At 46.2% G+C, this 23,735-nt stretch overlaps 1 protein-coding gene and 1 long non-coding RNA gene across 2 annotated transcripts; one reads left to right on the top strand and one right to left on the bottom strand.

The window, feature by feature from the left end:
• The first annotated feature begins 458 nt into the window (after positions 1-458).
• VCP (valosin containing protein) lies at positions 459-22,375 on the top strand. The gene is made up of 17 exons (XM_027447002.3): positions 459-648; positions 5,241-5,352; positions 5,743-5,915; positions 8,111-8,253; positions 9,877-10,007; positions 11,652-11,783; positions 12,164-12,266; positions 13,973-14,106; positions 14,354-14,489; positions 16,039-16,151; positions 16,806-16,970; positions 17,076-17,198; positions 18,198-18,410; positions 19,630-19,938; positions 20,848-21,003; positions 21,354-21,508; positions 21,915-22,375. The coding sequence occupies exons 1-17, from the start codon at positions 632-634 to the stop codon at positions 22,018-22,020; spliced, it is 2,421 nt and encodes an 806-aa protein (XP_027302803.1). The 5' UTR covers positions 459-631; the 3' UTR covers positions 22,021-22,375.
• LOC140000732 (uncharacterized) lies at positions 5,780-7,463 on the bottom strand. Its single transcript, XR_011805903.1, has 2 exons — positions 7,173-7,463; positions 5,780-7,064 (listed from the first exon to the last, which is right to left on the bottom strand). It is a non-coding gene; the product is annotated as an uncharacterized lncRNA (long non-coding RNA).
• Positions 22,376-23,735: the final 1,360 nt, after the last annotated feature.

The following is a 23,735-nucleotide window of genomic DNA, read 5'->3' as shown; positions in this document are numbered from 1 at the left end:
TCCACAAAAAAACAAAAACCTTAAAACAGGGGAAACCGCCCCAAAACCCGCCCTGGGCCCACGCGAAAGGCTGGGGCCGGGCTGAGCCCTGGCGCGCTCAGCGCACCAGTGCCTGTGCCCGAGCTGTCAATCACCCACCTCCCGCTCCTCCTATTGGCCGCTGGCGGGGCGGCCCCTCCCCCTCCATTTTCCTATTTTTCCCATTGGCCGCCGGGCTGGCGTTGCCAGGTAGATCAGCCACAACCGTGCGAACCCCGCGATTGGCTGCCCGCCGTGGCGCTTGGCTCGCGCCGATTGGGAGGGGAAAAAGGAGAGGGACGGGACGCAGAACCCGAGCGCCCTTTCCCCCCCCCTCCCCACATACTCTTTTCCCATTGGCTGAGCCCGCGCCGGCCGGAATTTCTGATTGGCCGGCGCGCGCTGTTGCTAGGCAGGCGAGGCGGCGCGGGGCGGAGCTCCCCCTTCCGATGAGTCGGCTCTGAGGCCGAGGCAGCGCCGAGCACCCCGAGAGCCGCCGCCGCCCGCCCGCCGCCGCCACCACCGCCACCACCACCACCCGCCGCGCACCCCGGCAGCCTCCTTCCTGCACCGCCCCGCTCCGAGGAGCCCCGAGCCCCTTCCCCTCAGCGCCATGGCCTCGGGATCCGAGTAAGTGCGGGCCGCGGCCTAGCCCTGCGGCCTAGCCCTGCGCCTTCCTCCCCCCCCCCCCCTTCCACCCTCCTCCATTTCTCCTCCTCTTTCTCCTCAGGGCCCCGGCGATGGCGCCGTGCCCGGCCGGAGGGGCCGCGGCTGCCCCGATCCCGCTGTGTCATGCAGGCCCCGAGGAGGCGGGGCTGGGCGGCTGGGGAGGGGCCGCGCCCTCGAGCGCGCTCCCCCCCCCCCCCCTCACCTCAGCATCGAGTCACTGAGGGGGGGGCGGGGGTGAGGCCGGGGCCCCCCTCACGAGGCCTCCCCACAGCCCCGAGGCCTCCCCCCCCCCCAGGCTCAGGGCCCGGCCCGAGGCCTCCCCGCCTCGGCCCGTGCCGGTTTCGGGCCCGTCCCGGCGCTGTGGGGGTGGGGGTGTTGTGAAAGAGCCCCCCCCACTAAGCCGTGGTGGCTCCTGGCCCCTTGGCCTGGCCCCGCTTCCAGGCCTCGGATCGGCTTTCAGGCTCCCTCGAGCGGCGGTGCTCGTCCCACATGTGCTGGGCAGCGAGGGGGGTGTTAAAAATAGCACCGAAAGGCATTTCCCAAATCCAGGAGCGCCTGCTGGGTCCTACCAAGGCGTGCCCAGAATCCGGTGAGCACGGCAGAGCTAAGAAGCAATAGGCCCCAAACCCCGTTTTGCAGCTGGCCGAGGTGAACGCTGCCTTCGAAAGAAACGTGCGCTGTCACAAAGTTATCACCGCCACCTAGGAACCCGCAGAAGTTATTCTGCCACGGGAGCTGCCTCTTAGCTGCGATTCTGGGCTCAGTGCCGCTAGCAACCATCTTGCTGAGCCGAGATTCAGCACTGCAGGAGCCACCAGAGCGTGGTTTCTGAAGAGCTTCTCTTTTTCATGTGCCTACCTGCCTGGCATAGCGTCTGAGGACTTGGTGTCTCAGGCACGGGGATGAACTCACTGCTTGGTTGCCCTGTGTGTGGCTGCAGTCATCAGAAACATCAGTCGTTAGTTTTAGTGGATAAAATGCATTTCGGATCTATAATACTGACTTAGGGAAAGCAGTTCAGCCCATAACATAGCTGTTCAGGGTCAGGGTTGTAAGAAACTACTGACAGGCTTGTCTCAAAAGAAGGTTCGTGAGGGCATTCGTTTAAAAGGCCCACCAGCCTCCAGAAGGCGAGATTGTTTTCACTTTCATTGCTGAAGCTGGAATCGTTTTGAGTCAGGGACTTTTCCACGATATATTTACCACAGACTTGCAGGAACATCTTAGTTCCCTAGTTCATGGGGATTTTTGGAGATTAGTGCTTGTTTTCAGAAGAATGGCTTGCCAGTAATTGTTTTCTGCTCTCTCCTGATATTGTCTGATGTAACATGTAGCCTTTGGGCATTAATGTGTACTGAACAAGGGGTGCTCTGACAGAGAAAAACACAGAAAAGTTAAAAGTTGTTAAAATGGCCCCCCTCCCCTTCCCAGTGTAAAATGGGTCTGTTGGGCTGCTTCACTGAAATAAAAGGGGGCTAAGAACGAGACTTGGGAACCCATTTTTGGGGGGCTTCAGGGCTAGTACATGTTTGCTTCAATTTTACTGATGTCTTGTGCTTTATGTACAAGTTTGCCCATTAGCTGTGCAGGGGATTATGTCCTCACTCCTGCCCTCTGTCTAGGGGCAAGCTTTGAATTTCCTTTTAATCCCCAAGCAGCTCTAAAGCTATGTTTTGTGTTCAGTTTGTCTTTTTGTTGAGTCAGTGAAAGAAGTGAGGGAGAAGGAAAGTGTGTGAGGGAGCTGACACAAGGGATGAGTTGGGGAGATGATCTGAAGAAGCTGCAGTTTCTGACAGAAAACTCATTGGGGACCTTTAAAAATTGCTTAGGTTAGCAGTCTGCCTTGGCCCCTCACCGAAGTTTACCAGCATGCATAGGAAATAGGCAGAAGAGGATCATGACCCATGCTTTAGGCTTTCCAGCTTGATATTTTCAGTTCAGGCTCTCCTTCCCTGCTCTGTAGATGTTGTCTGAGTGTGGTTGAGGGGCGCAGACATATTTTGCTCTGTCATTTCAGTTAATGCACGAGGAATCCCCAGGAGAGGTGCAACGAGGGCAAATGGTGATGGTAATGTTCTCAGCTGCTCCAGGAAGACTGTCAAAGTCCTTACACTTGTCTGCAGGAGAAACAGCATCGCTTGCCTGTGTAGCTGTCATGTAATTTCCTAACACTTTTGGTTCTTTGTCGGCACAACTCTTAGGTCAGAGAACTGAAGCTGAGCCCAAGTGTTTGGGTATCTGTGCGCTGTTTCCAGGATACCTTTATTCCTTTCTTAATGCCCCCAAGTTTTTCGATTGCTTTAAGTGCAGTAATGTACTGATAGCATTGATCCAGCCCTCACTTCTTACTTAGGGAACTGCAGATTCAATTCTTCAGTACCAAAACTTTGTTTTTACATTCAGCAGAACTAAATGTACCTCTTGCTGTGTACTGGAAGATTGCTGAACTTTGTTTTTTCCCCTCCAATTCTTCTACAGCTTTTGCTTTATTGAAAGCTTTGGTCAAAAAAGCTTTCTCTTGTTGCCCAATTCCTCTTCCATTTATTTTTCTCTGGAGTCCCAGTCCATTTTTTAGGCTGCATTACAGTCTCTGTGTCCTGAGGGAGAGCTACTCAGTTTCAGTGCCAGTTCATGCAGCCAAACTCCTGGCAATGGTTTCTTATCAGAAGCTCTTTGGATCCACATCTCATGTGTGGAAGGGTGTGAATTACATTCAGCCTCTGAACTAAATGGAAGTATTGTCGCTTGCTGGTGTCCCCTAGTTCAACTTCTTAAAAGCACCTGCTGAATTAATTTCCAGTGTCCAGGAGCTGATGTCCTTACAAGCACTTTGTTATTTCTGCCCGCTGTTTTAACTACAATATGCTATCGGACCTGACAGTTTATTTATTTCAGTTTTCTTAGTGCTCTGTTAGCTTTTCAAGGAAATCCCAGCCCTTTTAGGACTCTCCTAGCACCATGTTTTAGATTGAAGATGAAAGTCGTGAGCTTCTTCCTGGATGTGTCCAGCAGACTTCCTTGTCTCTCTTTGGGTTTCGAGAGTGGATGCATAACACTTGACATGCTCATTGACAATGTTAATTTCTTACCTATTGCACTCTTAATGAAGAAAGGGAAAAGGCAACTTGGCCAGTATTGGCAGTCCTGGAAAGACATGTTTTACAACTCCTTGTTTTGTTTGCTTAAAATAAGGTCATCCTCATTTGCAACATGTTTCCTATGCTAGTAGAGCTTATGCAAAGCTTGAGAACCTTTTGGAAACAAGCTGGCTGCTCTCATAGGCTTGTATTGTTCCCCTCTTCTTTTGAAGCCTCATAGAGAGGAGCCAATACTGCACAGTCAGTCTTCTGTCTCTAGGGTGTGAGGGGTACCTCAGGTAACAGTGCTGGAGGTATGTCGCACCTCTCTGATGTACCTCTAAGAGATGCAGTGAACACACTAAGCGAAGCTCTGCTGCAACGTGCTGCCTTCATGCTGTGCAGCTGCTTGCTCTGCCACTTCCACTCAGGGTTGGATTTCTTCTGGTTATTTTGTCCCTAAAAGAGCTAAACAGAGCCAGAGGGTGCAGACAGCATGGCTGTACTCAGAGCTTCCTGCTCTCTGCTGGTGCTTGCTGCTCGCTTAGGACAAAGACAGGTATTCTTTGTTTGTTTTGTCTCATTAGGATCAAGCCAAAGCCTGCATCATTTTCTGTTATGTCCTTAGATGTTGGCACTTGTGGACTATCTTGAGAAAGTAGTCAGACGCCTATGAAGGGAAGTTCCAACAGTCTCTTAATGTTTTGATTGGCTAATGTACAACTTCCAAGATCATCTTGGTTCATGGTTTTTTTTGTTTTGTTTTTTAAATGAATAATTTACTGTATTAGATCTTGAAGGAAATGATTTAATCTGCCTTTATCCCCTTTCCTTGCTGTTTGTTTTGCTTCATTTTTGTCACGACAAACAAATTATCTGTCACATTTCTTGTGGTGTAGTGGGCTAGAGCTGCTGTGACTCCTATGAAGATGTTGCAGAAGGGTGCTTATACCCTTAAAAAAAAATAAATCACATTTTTAGTGAACACTTGGATATTTCTGCTGGGTTTAGCTAATAGCCCTTGACAGGCTAAACTCTTACAGCTCTTCCTGTCAGGGAAGCTGCAACACTGTGATTTAATTCCCCTATTTATCTGGGATTTGTCACCAAATAGACTTAAACTTTTGTTTCAGTTGCAGTGGTTACATGTGATTGCAGATGAGTCTGACTAATTCTTTTAGGCAAAACATCTTAGAGTCAGCAACATCTCACTGACCACTTCTTTTCACCGATAGCTTCGCAGCTATTTCCATTTGAGGCTGGTAAGGTAGTTAATACTTACTCACAGAAAGCATTCTGGTTTGCACACCTGAAGTGGGTACCTGCAAAGAATATTCTCCTTTGTCTTACAAACAAGTATGTTTTTTAAAAGACGTGACAACAAAAGCCTATAGGAAACGGAGACCAAAGCAGGGGGGTGACTGAAGAGGGAGGAGTGGTATCGCTGAGACTCATAACTTGTGTTTTCTTCCCCAGTTCTAAAGCGGATGACTTATCGACTGCAATTCTGAAGCAGAAGAACAGGCCCAATCGGTTAATTGTTGACGAAGCCATCAATGAAGACAACAGTGTTGTGTCACTGTCCCAGGTGCGTCATCGGGGAAAATCAAAGCATTTCATCTGGGTAATACGCAAGCTGTTGCTGTACGTTGAAAAAACTTGAAATTTAACTTTGCAACATCAATCTAACTATTTGTATAAGAAGCTGCAGCTGTTAAAAAGCGAGGGAGGTGGGTTGTCTTGTTCTTGAGTGCTCTTCCATGCTAAAATATATTTTGATGGTGATCTTTTGAGATTCTGTTGAGTTTAAGCCCTTAGTCTGGCTTCAGGATTAGCTCATGACCAGTATAGTGGGATCCTGTGTCTTTGTGGATTTAGTTCTCGTCTTCCGACATGTAATTCTCCAAAGTAACTCCCCTTCAAACACTTGAATTCTTGTTTTGTCAAAAGCTTTCTCTAATGATGTTGTTGTTTATAGGCAAAAATGGATGAATTGCAACTGTTCAGAGGAGATACTGTTCTGCTAAAAGGAAAGAAGAGGAGGGAAGCAGTCTGCATTGTTCTGTCAGATGATACCTGCTCAGATGAGAAGATTCGCATGAACAGGGTTGTTCGCAATAACCTGAGAGTGCGCCTGGGTGATGTGATCAGGTGGGGACTGCTTTGCTGCCTGTTGTGTGTCCCTGGGTTATCTAAATAACTTCTGCACTGGCCCTGAACTCATTCAGTCAGTAGCAGAGGCAGGATCTGCAGGAAGTATCCTTAAGTCTTCCAGAGGAGACCTCAGAAACATTTTCAAGTGCATGGCTTACGTCAGGGATCTCAGTTAATTTTTGGTTGTGTTTCTGGCTGTGTGCGTATTGGGTTTAATACTAAAAAACAATGGTAACGATTCTTGAAGTCTCTTCAGCACTTTCATGAGTCCAGGTCCTGTCATTAAATTGAATCGTTCAAATATTCCACTGCTGTCAGTTTTCTTCCCAACTTTACATTGTCAGAGGAACTCACAAATTTTTCATGTCTGAATTTCTCATCTCTATGCCATTAACAATGGAGGGCATTAAGCAATATTGTAATTGATCTCACAGTATCTAGCTCAAGCATGAAGCTGCCCTGTGGCGTACAGAAGTTGAAACTTGATAGGAATGGATGACAGAAACATGAATCAGTCAAATACCAAGATTAAAAATCCCCAAAGGAAGTTATGTTCAGGTTATCTATATTTCCGTTCTTGTTATAAAAGTAATTTTTGAATTATGAGTGCTTTAAAAATGTTGTGGTAATTTTGTTGTACAACACTTGAAGAAAGCGGTGAGAAAACACTGAAGTGCACATCATGAGTTACAGAAAAGTATCCATTCTATGATAGGAGTAGGGCAAAACTGCCTGAGCACTTCTGAAATACAAAATTGCTAATTTGCAGGCTTAAATATGGGAAGGCTGACAGCTTCTCCCCCTGAGCATCTTCCTAATATGGAATATCCTATATGTTTTAGGAAAATTGTAACCTGGTTTCTGGCACTTCTCTTCCTCGGTTGGTACCTGGTTAAAGCTTTAAACGTAAAATAAGTTTTACACAAGCTTTGTAGAGGAGAGGGATGAGGCTGTACCCTAGAAAATGCAAGTTTTAAATACCGCCAGGGTTGGAACAGAACAGTGCTTTGACCCAGTCCCTGTGAAGTAAAGGTGAATTCTTACCTTAAAATGACACGAGGCTGCTGTTGGAGTCTTTGCTAGTTGACAATTGAGCCTCTGCCCTCCCCTCTTCTTCTGGGACTGTGTCTATAGCAGTTCTCAGCCCTCCAGATGCATTACATTACATTAGCTTCATTGCAAGGGTCAGAGAACTGTGACACTTCTTGCCCTCATAACTTTTTCTTGCTGATCTTTAATTACTTATTGTCTTACCTTCTGTGGCCTGGTCTCTGCCAAAATACAGATTCATGCATTAATCACTTCCTGCTTGTGGTCCGTAAACTGTTTTCCTTCTGGGAGAGCTGGTCTCTTCCTTTACCCTTCTGCTGTATCCTCTCTGTAAAACATGTGGTAAATGAATCTGTTAAGAGTCTTAAGCAGAGCGGCCTATGAAAAGTAGTATGCTCAGTTGCAGTTCAGTGTAGGCTTTTCCTAGCAGGCGAAGCACATTTGAGCTTTCTGCCTCTCAGCTGCAGCTCGATACTGAGCTATCGCTACGGTAGGCTGTTTGCCTACCCTGTAAAATCACGGCTGTGGCGTTTGTTTAAAAAGCTGGAAAGGGTCTGAGGACTTTAACCTAAATGTCATCCTCCACAAAGTGGGATTGACAGATGCCTGGCTGCAAGCCAATTACCACTGATTGGTACTTTGAGAGCCTTTGCTCTGAATCAGGGTTATTGGCAGCAGGGGCTCTATTTCTTGTAGTAAGTTAGAGAGATGAAGGAAAAAAGTTATCCCCAGCTCCCTTTCTCTTATTGTTGGTTCAGCAGCAGCTCCTTATGGAAACAAAAATTAGCTTCTGACTCTCTCAGGTCTTCTGGCTGCACTAGTAATTTCTGAATTTGCTGGGGATGGCAAGGGGCATTCTGGCAGAAGAGCAGAGGTAGGAAGAAAGTCTGAAATTCCCCAGCAGCCTGGATAAGGCTGAGAGGATTGAAGAAAGACACATGTTGTGAAGACTAGCTCTCTGCTGGGCATGGTATTTGCCTTGTCAGCACTGAAATGTTCTTGGGCAGATGGGAAGCCTCAGCACAGATTTTGAGAGTCCTTCCTGGTGGTTGTGCTGGCCTGGGAAGTGACATTACTGCCTTTTCCAAACTCACATATAATTCGAGGATGATTCAACTAACTGGAGTTTTCTTCTGTTGCAGCATCCAGCCCTGCCCAGATGTGAAATATGGCAAACGTATCCATGTGCTGCCAATTGATGACACAGTAGAAGGGATCACGGGGAATCTGTTTGAGGTCTATCTCAAGCCATACTTCTTGGAAGCATACAGACCCATCAGGAAAGGTAATAGCATGTGTTTTTGTAGTCCTTATGCTGCTGATTGTGGTCTAGTCCTGAGACTGGGTAAAGAGAATTTCTGGGGATTTGCACAGCTCTCTACAAAGCATCAGACTGACATCTGCAGAGTGATATTTTGCTTGTTCTGATTCAGTTTTCCCTAATCTTCAGAAGAAAGGGTGATATGTATTACCGGCTGGCACAGCAGCATGAGTATTCTGCTTTTTTTTTTCTTGCTACATTGGATGGGAGCGTGTTGAAGTCTTAGGTAGAATTTATTTTAATAAGATTCTCTCCTATCTTGCTACCACTCAAAAGGATTGTGTGTTTGCCTGTGTGTTCATTAATTGGTGGGATAGAGCAGCTGGCACCATGACTAAATTCACTTCTTCAGAGCAATTCAATTAGTAACTGTGAGAGTGCTTAGAAAATGAAATGCACTTTCAGAGCTGAGCTAGTAGCACTTCTGCTGGAACAAGTAGGTTCTAATGCAGTATAAGCACAAGTTGAATGAAGTTTTCCAGCTTCTGTAGCCCAGTTTAGCCAGGAGTCATAGGCAATATTATATATTACCCTCCTTCTGCAGACAAGCAGTTACTGTAACTAATAGTAACTTATATAACCACTTCCAAATAATTTTTTTTTTATGTTAGGGCTTTTCGCTGCTTCCTTGCTTCTAGTGCTTCTGGCTAGAGCTTTTCCTCTTCGAGGCAGTAGACAGAAGTAGGACATTCAAAGCTGCACTTCACGTGTCTTTGTGCAGATTGGAACAGCCACTCCGAAAGTCACTTCTTTGGAGCAGTAGTAGCAAAACCAATAAGCAAATGGTGTCTGGAGAGAATTTCTCTAGTGAAACAGATGTTGCTGTGCTTTAGTGCAAGGCACTATGAGTCAAAATGGGACAGTTTGTGAGTTGGTTGGAGAAATCTGTGTTTGGGATCGAGTCTCATGTTGCTCTACAAACTTCTTGAAAGCTTTTTGCATCTCAGGGTGGTTTGACATTTCAGTCTGGATTTGGTTCCTTCTGTCTCATGACTTTTCACTTGCAGTGGTTGCACCATTTACTGTCTCTGGGCAGGCACCTCTTTTGTAAAGCAATAGCTAGTTTTTAAAGGAGACAGTAAAAACTTGAGCATCTTACTCCTGGACTCTATTCTTAGCCAGTTTCAAAAGATCAGTGTTGCTTGACTTCAGTTTGTGACTAGGTAGCTGATCAAACACAAATTGTAAACCAGTTTGAACATTTTTTTTTTCCTAAACTACATCTGAATTATTCTTAGGAAGTTTTTTAATAAAAAATTGTTCCAGAACAGTTGAATTGGAACTGAATGGGAAATAAATGTGATTAGTTGCCTTTGTTTGGTATTTAGGCAGAGAATTCTTTTCTCTTGTTTGCTGTTTGTTTCTGGATGAAATTTGAAAAGTTTAACAGCTGCAAATCTGAACAGTGCTCTGGCAGTCACACAGTACGTGCAGCTCTTGAGTCTAAAATGTAGAGCAGTGTTAAAAATGCCAATGGCATATGCATGCGTAACCTACTTCCTTATCCTCTATGGCTGCTGGTAGTACAAGGGCTGACATTTTGCAGACATCAGCTGCAGCAGGACACTGAAATGTGTGATTTTCCAGGTGACATCTTCTTGGTGCGTGGAGGAATGCGTGCGGTGGAATTCAAAGTGGTGGAGACAGATCCAAGTCCCTACTGCATAGTGGCTCCGGACACAGTGATCCATTGTGAAGGAGAGCCCATCAAACGAGAGGTGAGCTGAACCCTGCCACGCAGTTCTTGTCCTGAATCCACTCTGTCCACTAAAATCTGTTTCTGTGACAGTCTTGGGGAGCAGCAGAGTTGCAGTTCCTGGTTTGCCATTTTGTGTATTGAGTGTAAGGGTTAGGAACTCTGGTTTCAGGAGATGATCTGCTGCTGAAGGTAGTGGGAGAAATGTGCTTCCAACATCCTTCCTCAGACACTGAGATAAGACTAATGTTTAGGCTTGCTGAGAAAATGGTACAACTTGATAGCAGCTAATTTTTTGCATCTGCTTCCAGGTATCTCATGCTGGACTTAGATGCGTCTTTTAATTCCAAAGTTCTGTTGATCCATAGCAGGGAAGACTTAATGTGTAGCTAAATTTCATGCCACGTGAAGAGAAAACGATTAACGCTTTTTGAATGAGAAACTCAAAATCTCTAAACAGTTTTATTTATTTTAATTCAATCCATTAAGTTGTCTAGCCTTGAATATCCCAGGTTTAAGGCAACTTGAGTTAATTGTCTGTCAGGAGTTGGCAACCTTACTTCTGTAGAGTAGGAAATCTCAGGCATATGAGCTAAGGTGGCTGTATACTTCACAAAGTTAGCTGCTTTGTGAAAAATTAATGTCTGTTTGACAGTTGTGGGGCACTGGATGAGTCCTATTTGGGCTCTTCAGGACACAGTAGAGTCATTTAGGAGCAAGTTCAGCCAAGGCCAGCAGAATGAGGTCAAAATAAGAGAGGCTGGGAGAATGGCCTTGGGCTAGAGAAGGGAAGGTAAAGGGAAAGGCTTTCTGGCAACTGCCTGATGAAAAGATGTAGATGACCAGGTTCTTCTGAGGCTTGTGCCTGGGGATGGAATTAAGAGACAGTTGCAGAAGCTGGGTCAAGGGAAATTCTAAGAGATGTTAGGAAAAAGGTTTCTACAAAGCCTAAAGAGAAAGAATCTCCAGCTCTGGAGACCTTCAGTGCTTGACAGGGTCAGGCTCTGAGCAGCCTGCTTCACATTGTAATCCTGGCTCTGTGGGGCTCTGGCTTGATCCCCTCTGAGATTCCAGACTGTATTACTTTATGGTTTTATTGTGGCGTTAAGTTACAGATAACTAAGGCCAGTAGAGATTTCAACACCCATGAGCAGAATGATTGCTGTAGGGCTGTACTGGAGAACTAGCTACAGCTGGTCTTACTGCACATCTGAATTTCATCGTTCTCAGTTAGTTTGAGTCAGTCCCAAAAGAAAACACTGTATCTGAGAACTGTATGGTAGCTAGGGCATTTTGAGCACTGAGAAATGTTGTTTGCAGTTTAAGGAATATTTTATACTGGGCTCCGTTGTCTGTTTTAATCAGTTAGACACATGAGAAGATCACACAGCTTGTTTTGTGCTTGAGTCTGTAGCAGCAGAGGATGTCATTCAAGAGGCTGGGTTTCATTGAGGTCTAGGTACATGCAGGTAATTCCTGTTGTATATCTGGGAAGTCAGAGCTACAAAACAATTGTAGAAGAAAACAGGAAGTCTTTTAAGTAAGCATCTCAATACAGCAAAGAAGGAACAACGAGCAGTAGCCCAGATTCCTGGTTCTGTAAACTGGAAGGGATTGTTGTACCCATGTCTTCACTCAAATATTTAATAATTTTCCTTCCCGGCAGGATGAAGAAGAGTCCCTGAATGAAGTGGGCTATGATGACATTGGTGGCTGCCGGAAGCAGCTGGCTCAGATCAAAGAGATGGTGGAACTTCCCCTCCGACACCCTGCGCTCTTCAAGGCCATAGGGGTGAAGGTAAGCACCTGTATGCTCTAGGTTGACTTTGCTGTTGTCTTTGATATAGGAGGTTTATGACTTATTGGAGGGGAATAAGTAACTTTTTTTTTTTTAAATGCTGGTATTAGGAGGCTATTTCCTTACATTTTAGACACAGATTAAAATGCTGGCACTTGTAAAGCAGAGTGATGCTTTGAATCATTGCTGTCAGTTACTGGCAAGGTTTTTGTTTGTGTGTCATGCAAAGTAGTCAGGGTGTTGATGGCTGGATGGCAGTTGTTGCATGAGCCTGCATCACAGTTTCGGACTGGCTTTATCCAGTGCTTGAAATACATTGTGAAGCTACTCAGGCGTTCAGGTACTAGCTTACCACCTAAATCCCTTGCCTCTGTCCCCAGCCTCCACGTGGCATCCTGCTGTATGGTCCTCCTGGCACTGGTAAAACACTGATTGCCCGAGCGGTGGCCAACGAAACTGGGGCCTTCTTCTTCCTGATCAATGGTAAGCTTTGAGTCTGCTTTGGACCCAAACCTGCTGTGTGGTCATTCTTCCAGCTAATGGTAGTGAATGGTTTAGATAAGACCACCTTATAGCCGCCTCTGTGTCCTTGACATCTTTTCTTACCTCTTTCAAGTGCCTCACTGAGGACACTTACGTTGAAGCATCTGTGGTAGTGGCACTGTCCTTAAACTTGATTGTTTTGTATCAGTGGTTGAAAGACAGTTTTGCGATGTGGGAATTTGGAGTCTGTTTAGATGAGTGTTCATTTATGTTGGTAAGGGCAGAGCTAGGAGTGAAGCAGTGAGATTATTCTTTGTATATGGGCGTAGAACACTCATTTCTGTTGCTGACAGCATGTTTTGTTCAAAAAAGAAGCTGGTCTGCACTGCAGTTCTTTTTCCTTCAAGTGAAGCACAAGACCTCTTTTGTTCCACATAACATTAAATTGGGACGAACATTCCTAAAAGCTATAATGAGTACTTTGGAACTTAGCTAGAAGTGACAGGACCTCATATTGTTTGATCTCACCTGTAGCAGTTGAGGTAGATACTTGTTTATGGCCATTGAACAACAGATTCTGAATTTTCCTTGCTGCTTTTCTGTCCCATTCTGCAATCAGTGCTGGCATAACCAAATGTTTGTATTTGAGGAGTGCTGCTTTTCTTCCCCAATTTCAATCAGATCCATTAAGGTGAAAGCAGTGGATTGTACAGCACAGCATAGCAGAGACCAGCAGTAGGGAACTGCCTCGCTTTTTATCTCAAGATGTCATAAGTAAATGGGCTGTTGCAAACCATATGTTACCCTTGTCATCTACTTCCTAAGTCTGTGAAAGGTGTCACTGTATGCTTATAAGCCAGCCTTTTCTTTAGAGACTTGTACTTCTGGTGCATAATAAAAGTAACGTTCTTTGTCAGAATTAGTGATGTGGTCTTTGTGTGGTTGACCCAAGCCTGCAGCTGCAAACAGCACTGTAGGCAGAACTGGTATGAATCGGTGAGTTACTTGAAGTGAAACAGTGTGGTACCTGCCCACACCCATGACTCTGCAGCTGGTTCACTTCAGGCAGCTGTAGCAGCTCTGCAGCCTGAGGGTCAGGTTTATTTTTCTCAGATCTATCAGAAGAAGCTTGCTTTCTCTTTGTGACCACTCCCATCATCAAGATGGAAAAATGTTTTTACTCTTTTTTTTTTCTTGGCGGGCTGTTTTTTTTTTCTTCTTGTTTTATTTTAGTTTTGGAATTCATTTATAGGATCTTATAGAGGTAAATGTGTACCCATGTAATGCAAGCTAAAGACAGCTTAAGTATCTTACAGCTTTTTCCTTCCCTATCCTGATAATTCATCACCATATAATTTGATTGCTTCTCTTGCAAGCTAGGACTGGCATTAACAGTGTGTGGTGGCACATTACAGAGAAGTTCACCAAGTGTGAAATAGGGTAAGAAAAGAGGCAGCTAAAGGTAGCTCACTGACTAGCACTGCATTCTGTTAGAGTAAGCTGAACACACCAGAATAATGATAGAAAATAATTCTGCATTCTGTTCTTGTCTGTTCAGCTGCAAATTTAGTGAACTTGGTTGATAGTGTTTGCTTTGGCTTGAAATATAGATACTCCCATGTGAATGTTGTACTTAAAAAAAATCATCTACATGCCTCGGGGCTAGCTGTGTCTCTTCGGGGTGCCACAGAGCTGCTATTTTTCAGGTCCTGAGATCATGAGCAAGCTGGCTGGTGAGTCTGAGAGCAACCTGAGGAAAGCATTTGAAGAAGCAGAAAAGAACGCTCCTGCCATCATCTTCATTGACGAACTGGATGCCATTGCTCCTAAGAGAGAGAAGGTAAAGATAGCCTGTAGGAGGTAAAGAGGTGTCTGTACACCCTTTTTGGTAGCAGCTGGCATGAATCTCTGTCTGAGTTTAGGGTAAAGCAGCAGTTCATGCTTGAACTCAGTCAGGTGTGAGAAGAATCGTATACAGTTCACAATGTTTGTTATCAGCTTGTGGCTCTCACGTCCAGCTCCTGTGCTGTAGAGCTTCTAGTCTAATAATTGTTTTTTAGTCTAATAATTGTTTTGTCTCTCTGTAGACACACGGAGAGGTGGAACGTCGCATAGTGTCTCAGCTGTTGACTCTTATGGATGGACTGAAACAGAGAGCACATGTGATTGTTATGGCAGCTACCAACAGACCTAACAGCATTGACCCAGCACTCAGGCGATTTGGTAACCAGGATTGTCAGCTGTTTTCTGTAGCATTGTAATTGTTTTACCCTGATATGCAGTTGAGCTCCTCCACAACTGCTCTCTCACTCCCCCTCGCCTCAAAGGAAACACAAGAGAAAACACGATTGAAAGGGCTCAAGGGCTGAGATTAAGGGTAGGGGCATCACTCACCAATTATCTTTATGGGCAAAACAGACTCAGCGTAGGGCGATTAGTAATTAGTGCCTATCACTAGCAGATTAGCACTGTGGAAAACTAAAATGTGGAAAAGCAAACTAAAAACTAAAAACACCCTCCCATATCCACCCTCTTCTGTGTCCTCCCCTGAGCATTTTTTTTTCCCCTTTCTTAAATCTGCTCTCCCAGAGGCACAAACAACATCACTTACTGGCTCACGTCTTTCTCAGAGGATCTGGAGCTGGCTCCTCTATGCCATGGGGCAGCTGCTGGGATCCGCTCACAGAGGCCACCCCTGCAGCCCCCTGCTACCAAGCCCATGCCACGTAAACCCAATACAATTAGATGCTTTGTTACAGACTATGCTTCAGGGGCCTTGGAGAGATTGAGCAGAAATTAATATTAAAAGTCTTCTGTGTGTTCCATAGACTATTGACTTGTGTCTATCTGCTGCTTTGTAATTTATTTCTAGGCTTCTGGCCTTTGATATAATTTCCTGTTTTATTTAAGATAGAACTTGTAATAAAAATACTTCGAAATCATGTGGTAGTCTCTATTAGGTGAGGCTAGCTCAGGACATACTGAAGGAGTAAAAGACTGCTTGACGGGCTATGTGTGCCTCAGATTGCAGAAGAATTGTATGACTTCCCTTTTATTATTGAGGAGTCGGGTAGCTTCCAAGCTCCATGTTTTCAAAGCTCTACAGTGTGAATTAATGTCTGGTGTATGAGCAGTTGGTAAAGTGTGTAACAGCAAACCTGCCAAGCTTGCAGGAGAAAATGACATCTTCAGTGTGTAGAAGCATGACTAGAGGCAAATGATAGGTGTATGTATGGAGGCAAGTGATAGGTTTATGTTAATACCACAGTAATATATAGATTACCTGCCTCCCCAGATAATGGGGCAGTTTTTTTCTTTCACAACCTGGGTTTTGCTGGGATGATTACTGTAGGAAGTTCTAAAAAACTAAGTATGTCTCTCCGGATTTGTATACTGTTATGCTGAGGACACAAAAGTGGAAGTAAACACAAATGCCTCATGGTGTACTGTAACCCTCGTTGGTTAAGGGAAGTATTCTTTCCTACAAATGAAGCTTGGAAAATGTTGCTAAACCCGCAGTACCCTGCTTTTTGTAGTCTTGAAGTCTAGTTAATACAGTAGTTCCACTTTTCCAAAATGGCTAAGGCCTTTATTCTCTCTGAGCTGACTATGAAACTATGCTGATAGATGCCGTAGAGAAACTCAAAACTGGCATTTTCTGAAATTACATCTCTGTAGCTTGTCATTATGTCGTTCAGTCTAAAGCATACAGCAACTGCAGCTTCTTTGGTTTGCAGAATCAGCAGCTCAACATATGTTTTGTACTCCCCAGGTCGTTTTGACAGAGAGGTAGATATTGGAATCCCAGATGCAACTGGGCGCCTGGAGATCCTGCAGATCCACACAAAAAATATGAAACTGGCTGATGATGTGGATCTGGAACAGGTGAGCAGAATGCTGTTGGGAAAGCTTGTCTCTGCAGGCTGACGTTAACTGATGCTGTGTTTTGTGGCAGAGTTGTTATGGCTTTGATCATATAAATGTAGTTGCTCGTTTAGGACAATGTGAAACTGGCTGAACGCGTGATCTCTGGGCTTCCTTCCAACTAGTTTACCAGTGACTAAAAATCCTCACTCACTAGTTAAAAGTGGCATGGCTAAGAGAAACAATTGTGTGTCAGTACAGTCTGCATGTGCCTTGCTACTGTCCTCCTGGGTTTGTTTGCCGTGTGTTTCTACTAGTAACCCTAAAACAGCTCTCAGGGAGGTGAGTGAGTGTTGTGGTGACATGGGATACCGCATGTAAACTCAGTCGGTTCCTGTTATTTCTGTCTTGAATGAAGAGCTCCAGTCTTGGGGTTATCTTTCTGTGTTGTGCCATCTGAATTCCAGTTGCAGCTTTGATCTCAAGTGGGAGGTGGAACAGCAGTGTCTCTGCCTGTTAATTACGAGGTGGCACTTGCCTCCTGAACCCACAGTGGAACGTGGAACACTGATGTTTCTGTCCTCCAGAGTTCCATTGCACCTCCGAGTGAGTCACCAGAGCATGCAGATTGCTTGCTTGTGTCCCTGTGAGTCATAGTCAGTGCTTTGCTTTCAGGTGGCAAACGAGACCCATGGACATGTTGGTGCTGACTTGGCTGCTCTTTGCTCAGAAGCTGCTCTTCAGGCTATTAGAAAGAAGATGGATCTCATAGACCTAGAAGATGAAACCATTGATGCTGAAGTGATGAACTCACTGGCTGTGACCATGGATGACTTCAGGGTAATGCAAGAGTGCCCCTCTTTGAGGTGCAATGTGTAATTGTTTATCTGAAGCATGTGAACATGACACGATAGCATTATTTAATGCCATTTCTTCTAACAACAGTGGGCTCTGAGCCAGAGCAACCCTTCTGCTCTTCGGGAGACTGTGGTAGAGGTGCCACAAGTTACCTGGGAAGATATTGGTGGTCTAGAAGATGTAAAGAGAGAGCTCCAGGAGCTTGTACAGGTAAGAATTCGCAGCTGATTTTTTGCAAAGTCAGGTTAAGTAATAATTATTCTGGTAAAATCCAGAGCCTCTTCATACTCCTGTTTGGACTGTAAACAGAGTAAATGCAGTTTTTGTAGTAACTGCTTGTAATGGACTGAAAATACCACGGTGTTCTATCTTAGTGAACTCAGGGAGAGGAAGGTGCTGGGAAGCAGCGTCAGACTTCCCTTAGTTGAGTATAAGATGACATCTTTCATGGGTCTTGTGCTAAATGCAGCATTTCAGCCTCTCATAAGTGAAAGCCAGCAATGTGACCATTGCTGAGAATCCTGTTACGTGGTGGCTTTATCTGCCAGAAGGTAAATGAAGATTCTCGTGCAATGAGCTTCCAAAGGGCTTTTTATTGGTGTTACTATTGAGACAGGTGAAAAATAATTGTGAAGCCTTCTGTGAAAGGAGACAAAAAGTCATGAATGTCTGTGGAAACTTCTGGTGTCTGCATCAGGATGGTTTCTTTCTGATACATTCCTACTCACAGGGTACATCCCCACTCTCAGTTGTCACTGTAGAGGCAACCTGTCTGTGAGTTAATAATAAATAAATAGAAATCTAATTTTCAGTCCAATTTTCTGGTGTTAAACCATCACCTAGCTCTGACCTTGCTGCTGAGGATAGAAGCTCATATCAGCCACCTTGCGTGTCTCTGGAGGGCAGAGCTGACGAGGTTGGATAATGAGCTGTTCCCTTTTGCTTCTGCAGGGCAGAACGAAGCTGGGGTTAAGTGTACTGGAAAACCATCCAAACTGGTGAATAGTTCTTAGGGATAAATAGGCATTTTAGGGCAGCTTTACAATTGGGCTGTGCTGCTTTTTGAACCGGTTCTCATCTAAAATCTGTAGTGGCCCTGAGCAGGCAGAAAATTGTGTTTAACTCACTAGAAATCTCAGATACTGTTTCTGGTAGGAGCAAGGTGCAGGCCTATTCATCACGAGAATTTTTTGTTGTTTCCTCCTGTAGTATCCTGTGGAGCACCCAGACAAGTTCCTCAAATTTGGCATGACTCCATCAAAAGGGGTTCTGTTCTATGGGCCACCTGGTTGTGGTAAGACGCTTCTGGCCAAAGCCATTGCCAATGAATGCCAGGCAAACTTCATTTCCATCAAGGGCCCAGAATTGCTTACCATGTGGTTTGGAGAGTCTGAAGCCAACGTGCGCGAGATCTTTGACAAGGTAAGTGTTTCTTCTGCTCCCCTGTGCTACATTTCTGCTGAGATACCCCCAGAACATCGTCTCCGCTCTGCCTGTCTTACTGGCCCAGTTCTTACTTGTGTATTTTTTTGTGTGTTTTCTCCACTTGGACTGTGAGCAGGGGCTGCTTTCCCAATGTTACAGAATTAATGCTGTTTGGGAACATAGCTAATTAAATGTTCTTTCTCCCACTACAATTTGCATCTTCTGTTACAGAACGATAAATGTGCTAGTGCCTTAGCCATGAGGCTGGCATGAGAGTGACATAAATATGCTCAACATGCCTTGAAAACTGACATCTCAATAGCTATTAACTTCTACAGAATTTCAAAACATCTTTCAGGGTCTTGTCCTGCAATATGCGTGGTGCAGAAAGGAGTTCCACTCCTGCTGCCCAGCTCCCTGTAGATTGTGTTGCTTCCTGTCCCACGTAGGGATTAACTCGGGGATCCTCACTGTTGTGGTCAGGAGAGCTGCTGGAAGAGCAAAGCAGAAAGGAGAATGAGAGGGGAAGATGTAGGTTGGAAGGGAACCTCAGAGGCCATCTGCTCCAACTGTTAGTCCAGAGCAGGAACATAACTTGGAATTCTGGCTTGTGTGTGTGAGGTTCTTGTGTGTATTAGTTGATTAGTGCATTAGCATACTAGCACAAACCAAGGATGGAGAATCTCTGACCTCTGGGCCTGTGTACTAATGTTAGAATTCCCTGATTGTAAAGATTTTTTTCCTTATTTCTAACTGGAATTTTCTTTGCAGCAGTTTGCACCCACTTTCACTGCACACCTCGAAGGATCTGATTTCTTTTGCCTGTAGTTACCCATTAGGTAGCTGAAGATGGGCTGGATTTGCCCCTTCTATTTGATATGTTGTGACTATGGATACCCCAGTGCCTAAATAACCAGCTGACATCCCCAGATCTTGCTGGGAGAGTTTGCTCCTGTCAGATTGGTTCCAGCTTTCCCTCTTGGCATTAGAGTTACCACACTTCTGCTGTTTCTACGGTGCTCTCAGTTTTGAAGAAATTCACCTTGTTACTCAGTATTTAATTGGGGTTTTCTAGAGCAGCTCCTCCAACCTGTCCTTGAGGCAGTAGTGCTCTGGTACTCCTCTGTAATTTTAGGGTATGCTCAGTGTGAAATCAGTGTGCTCCTCACCTGGTGTTATTTAACAGGGACTAATTGTTTCTGTTTTCCTTTTGCAGGCCCGCCAAGCAGCCCCTTGCGTGCTCTTCTTTGATGAGCTGGACTCCATCGCAAAGGCTCGAGGTGGGAATATCGGAGATGGCGGCGGTGCTGCAGACCGTGTCATCAACCAGATCCTGACAGAGATGGACGGCATGTCCACCAAGAAGAACGTCTTCATCATCGGTGCCACCAACAGGCCGGACATCATTGACCCAGCCATCTTGCGCCCTGGCCGCCTGGATCAACTCATCTACATCCCCCTGCCTGACGAGAAGTCCCGGGTGGCTATTCTTAAGGCCAACCTGAGGAAATCACCAGTTGCTAAGGTAGGATCCGTGCCATGACTGCACCTGAGTTGATTTTGCAGTGTGCTGCACTTGCTTCTCACGAGCTGGGGACAGAGAGGAGGGCTGGGGACTGCTCCACGCACTGCAGAGCTGTGAAACCTTCCATCTCTGAAGAGTGGAAATAGATGGCAGAGATAGGGGGAGGCTCGAGTTCTAAAACAAGGTACCAACGCAGCTAGATATCAGCGTGTCAGCACAGCAGGTCTTTGTCACATAGTAGAGTTCTGCCTACAGTGCAGGAACAGGAACGCCTGTTATGGCAAGATGGAGGAGATTCTTGTACTCTGAAAGAAAAATAAATGTAAAAAACGGGGGTGGGAGATGGAAGTTGAAGAGGAACCATTGCAGTTAATTGTTGCTGAGCTCTTTCATAGGCAAGAGTTCTATATCTTGCCTGGGAAGCAGGCAATAATGAAGCTTATGGGGTTAATCAGAGGAAAACAGGTATCAAGTGAGTGTGCAGACTTTTTTAGGCCATTCTTAGTTTTTTTAAGAACTGCTGGGAAGGAAAGCTTTAAAGAACATTGCAGTGCTTCTCTATCAGTTGACAGGAAGGAGGCTGTTTGTCCTCCCCATTTCCAATCATCTCATTTGACTCCTAAAGTTGAGACCTGAGGAAATCACGTCTGGAAGACTGCCTGCCTCTTCCTGAAGGTGAACAGTGCAGAGGCATCTGTAGCTGTGTAGCAGGCTCTTTCTGTGAGCGGGGAAAGTGTGGCCTGCCTTTGTGTGTGGTTAACTTTTACCAGAAGCAAGAGCCTTAACAGCTCATCTTCCTAAAACTGACCAAAGTTAAGGCAGTGCGTTGGTACTGTGGGATCTAAAGGCACTTCTTTGTCACCTGAGAGTGCAGGGTGTAAAGGAGATCCCTCTCTGGTTTTCCCCTAGGATGTTGACCTGGATTTCCTAGCTAAGATGACCAACGGCTTTTCGGGGGCTGACCTGACAGAAATTTGCCAGCGTGCCTGCAAACTGGCCATCCGCGAGTCCATCGAGAGTGAGATCAGGCGAGAGCGTGAGAGGCAGACCAACCCTTCTGCCATGGTGAGCGGGGCACTCAGCTTTCCCTGCTCATGAGAGAGGCAGCCCACCTCTGCCCGTGGGTGAGGGATGATGCGTTCCTCTCCATAATCCTCAGATGAGGACGAGTAGGCTTGGCACAGAGCGCTGAGCTGGAGCACTTTGTTCTCTTCTTGTGGGAGGGTGAGGGCCTCCTGTTGTGCCTCATCACTGGCATTGCTCAGAAGGCCCCTGCTGCAGCTGTGACTCAGTCTGCTGCAGCATCCCTCCCTAGCCCCTGCCTTGGCGAGTATTGTTGCATCCTGACCCAGAGGGGGGCTGTGGGTGGGTGTCAGGCTGCCCACAGCTCACCTGGGCCCTCTGTCCCACTGCAGGAGGTGGAGGAGGACGACCCGGTTCCTGAGATACGCAGGGATCACTTTGAGGAGGCCATGCGCTTTGCTCGCCGCTCTGTCAGTGACAATGACATCAGGAAATACGAGATGTTTGCACAGACTCTACAGCAGAGCCGTGGCTTTGGCAGCTTCAGGTAACCCTGAGGGAGGCAGGGAAGGCAACGTGGCTCAGCTAGCCTCAGAGCAGAGCACTGAGGGCAGCTTTGCTGTCCTCTGGGTAACAATCCCCTCTTCCACTGCATTTTCTGGTTCCCCCCAGCGTGTACAGCACCCAGCTGAGCACGCAGTGGTACAGACTGTGCTGCAGGGCAGCCGTAGCTGCTCTGTTAGTGCTCCTGAAACCCATCGGCCCTTTTTCCTTTAGTGCAAGCAACATCTGGCAGCAGTGTAAAGCCTTTGCATGACCTGCCGTAAGGCTTCACCACATTTCTCCCCTTTCCTACTTGGCATCCGGGGGCTGGTGTGGAGGGAGGGATTGTGCTGAGCTGTGAGGAAGTTTCTGAAGAGCTTCTCTTTCCCCTTTTTCACTGCTGCCTGCAGGTTCCCATCAGGAAACCAGGGAGGTGCTGGTCCAAGCCAAGGCACAGGAGGTGGCAGCGGGGGCAACGTGTACAGTGAAGACAATGACGATGATCTCTACGGTTAACTCGCTGTCCTCATTGGACCAAACTCCAAATCAGGCCACGTTGTACAGGGAAAAATCCAATGTTCAGTGGACTCTCGGCTTCTTCATTCCTCAGTCAGAACAGTGTAGCTGCACGTCAGACTTTGTACAGGGAATGTTTTCTGCAAACACACAAATACAGACCGATGTTCAGTTGGGAGGCAGACAGTGAATTAACAAGGAGGGGAACCAACTTAATTTCTGAGAAATTTCTGTTCTAGTTTATGTGGCAGAATCAGCAGCTTTAGCAAAGGGTACAACGTTAGCCTGTATTAAAAAAACAAAAAACAAACACAAAAAATAATAAAAAAAAAAATAAAAATCCCACAAAACTCTAGCCAGGCCCCCGGCAATTCCTTTTTGTGGTACTGCTGCAGCATCAGCAGCGCTGCCTCTGCAAACCCTATTTCTCACTTGCTGTCTGAGCACTCCTCACCTGCCCCTCTTGTCTGTTTTGTGCATTTCCCTGGAGAGTGTGAGGTTGCTCTCTGTTCATACATCTCTTAGCTCATGTTAACAGAAAAAACTGGTCAGACAATGTCTCTCCTGTGCCATAACTTGGCAGTAAGCACCGAGTAAGAGAGCCCTGCTGCCAGTGGCAGGTATCTGGTGTTGCTTCGCTGATGCTGGCCGTGAGCTATTGAGTTTCCTGCTGCTTTCACTCCAGTGCAGCACAGGGCTCCTCCAGAAATCCCCCTTTCATCCACCCTGCCTGAAGGCAGGCACGAGAGAGTTCTTGGGCTGTCTCTGGAGTCTGGTGCAGCGTGACCTGAGTGTGGTTTGGGAACAGAAGCTTCCTTTGATGCTGTAGCAGCAGTGTTCGTCAGGCTCTGCGGAGAGATTTCCCCCTTCTGCAGAAACAATTTGTGCGTCCCTGTGGGCTTCTGATGAAAGCTTTGGTTCTTTGCTGTCAGCTTGGCCTTTATTGTGCCTTTGACTCAGTAGTCAAGTTTTGATCATATTCTTGTGCTTTTTCTTCAATTTCTTCTAGCTTTCTGGCCTGCTGCTTGATTTATTTTCCCTTCTCTGAACTGAAAGACGTGCTACTGCTGTACTTAGCATTCGGTATGAGAGAAGTCCTGGGTCTGGCAGCTGACACCTGCCCTGTCCTGGTGTGTGTGCTCATTCACCTGTAGCTGGAGCCAGGGCTGCACCTGCTGAAGCAGGTAAATGGCCCAGAGAGCAGAGCTGCTCTTAGAAGGTGCGTGGCCAGCTGCAGGGCAGTGCTGCAGCAGGAAGAGCAGCTGTGAGCCTGTACCCATGAGCCTAGACCTGTGCTGCGTGGCGTTTGGGCTCACCCCTGAACTCCATGAAAAGACAGGGATCCTCCTGTTCAGCATAGTTACTTTCACTTCCACTTTGTTTTTTTTGTGGGCTCTGGCTTTAAAATGGGGAAAAGGGGAGGCTCTGGGTGCCTGCATATTCCCAAGGACCAGCTGAGTGTGGCAAAAAGAGCTTCAGTTCAGTGCCTTGATGCTCGCCTTTGACCCCCAAAGCTGGGAGCTGAGTTCTCCTCCTGCCCTGAGCAGTCACAGCAAATGCAGCCAGCTGAATTTGATCCTCCTTTCCCTGCCTGACTTGAACAGCTTCGGCCACCAGCAGGTAGGTGGGGCTCTCTTCCCCATGTCTGGATCACCCAGCTTGGGGCTGGATTTGGCGCTGGGCAAGGGAAGATGTGTTTAAACACAGGAGCAATG

This window comes from Anas platyrhynchos, chromosome Z (assembly GCF_047663525.1).
Source record: "Anas platyrhynchos isolate ZD024472 breed Pekin duck chromosome Z, IASCAAS_PekinDuck_T2T, whole genome shotgun sequence".
In the NCBI taxonomy this organism is placed as follows: domain Eukaryota; kingdom Metazoa; phylum Chordata; class Aves; order Anseriformes; family Anatidae; genus Anas; species Anas platyrhynchos.
Note: the sequence above shows the minus strand (reverse complement) of the source record. Positions and strands in the feature narration are given on the sequence as shown.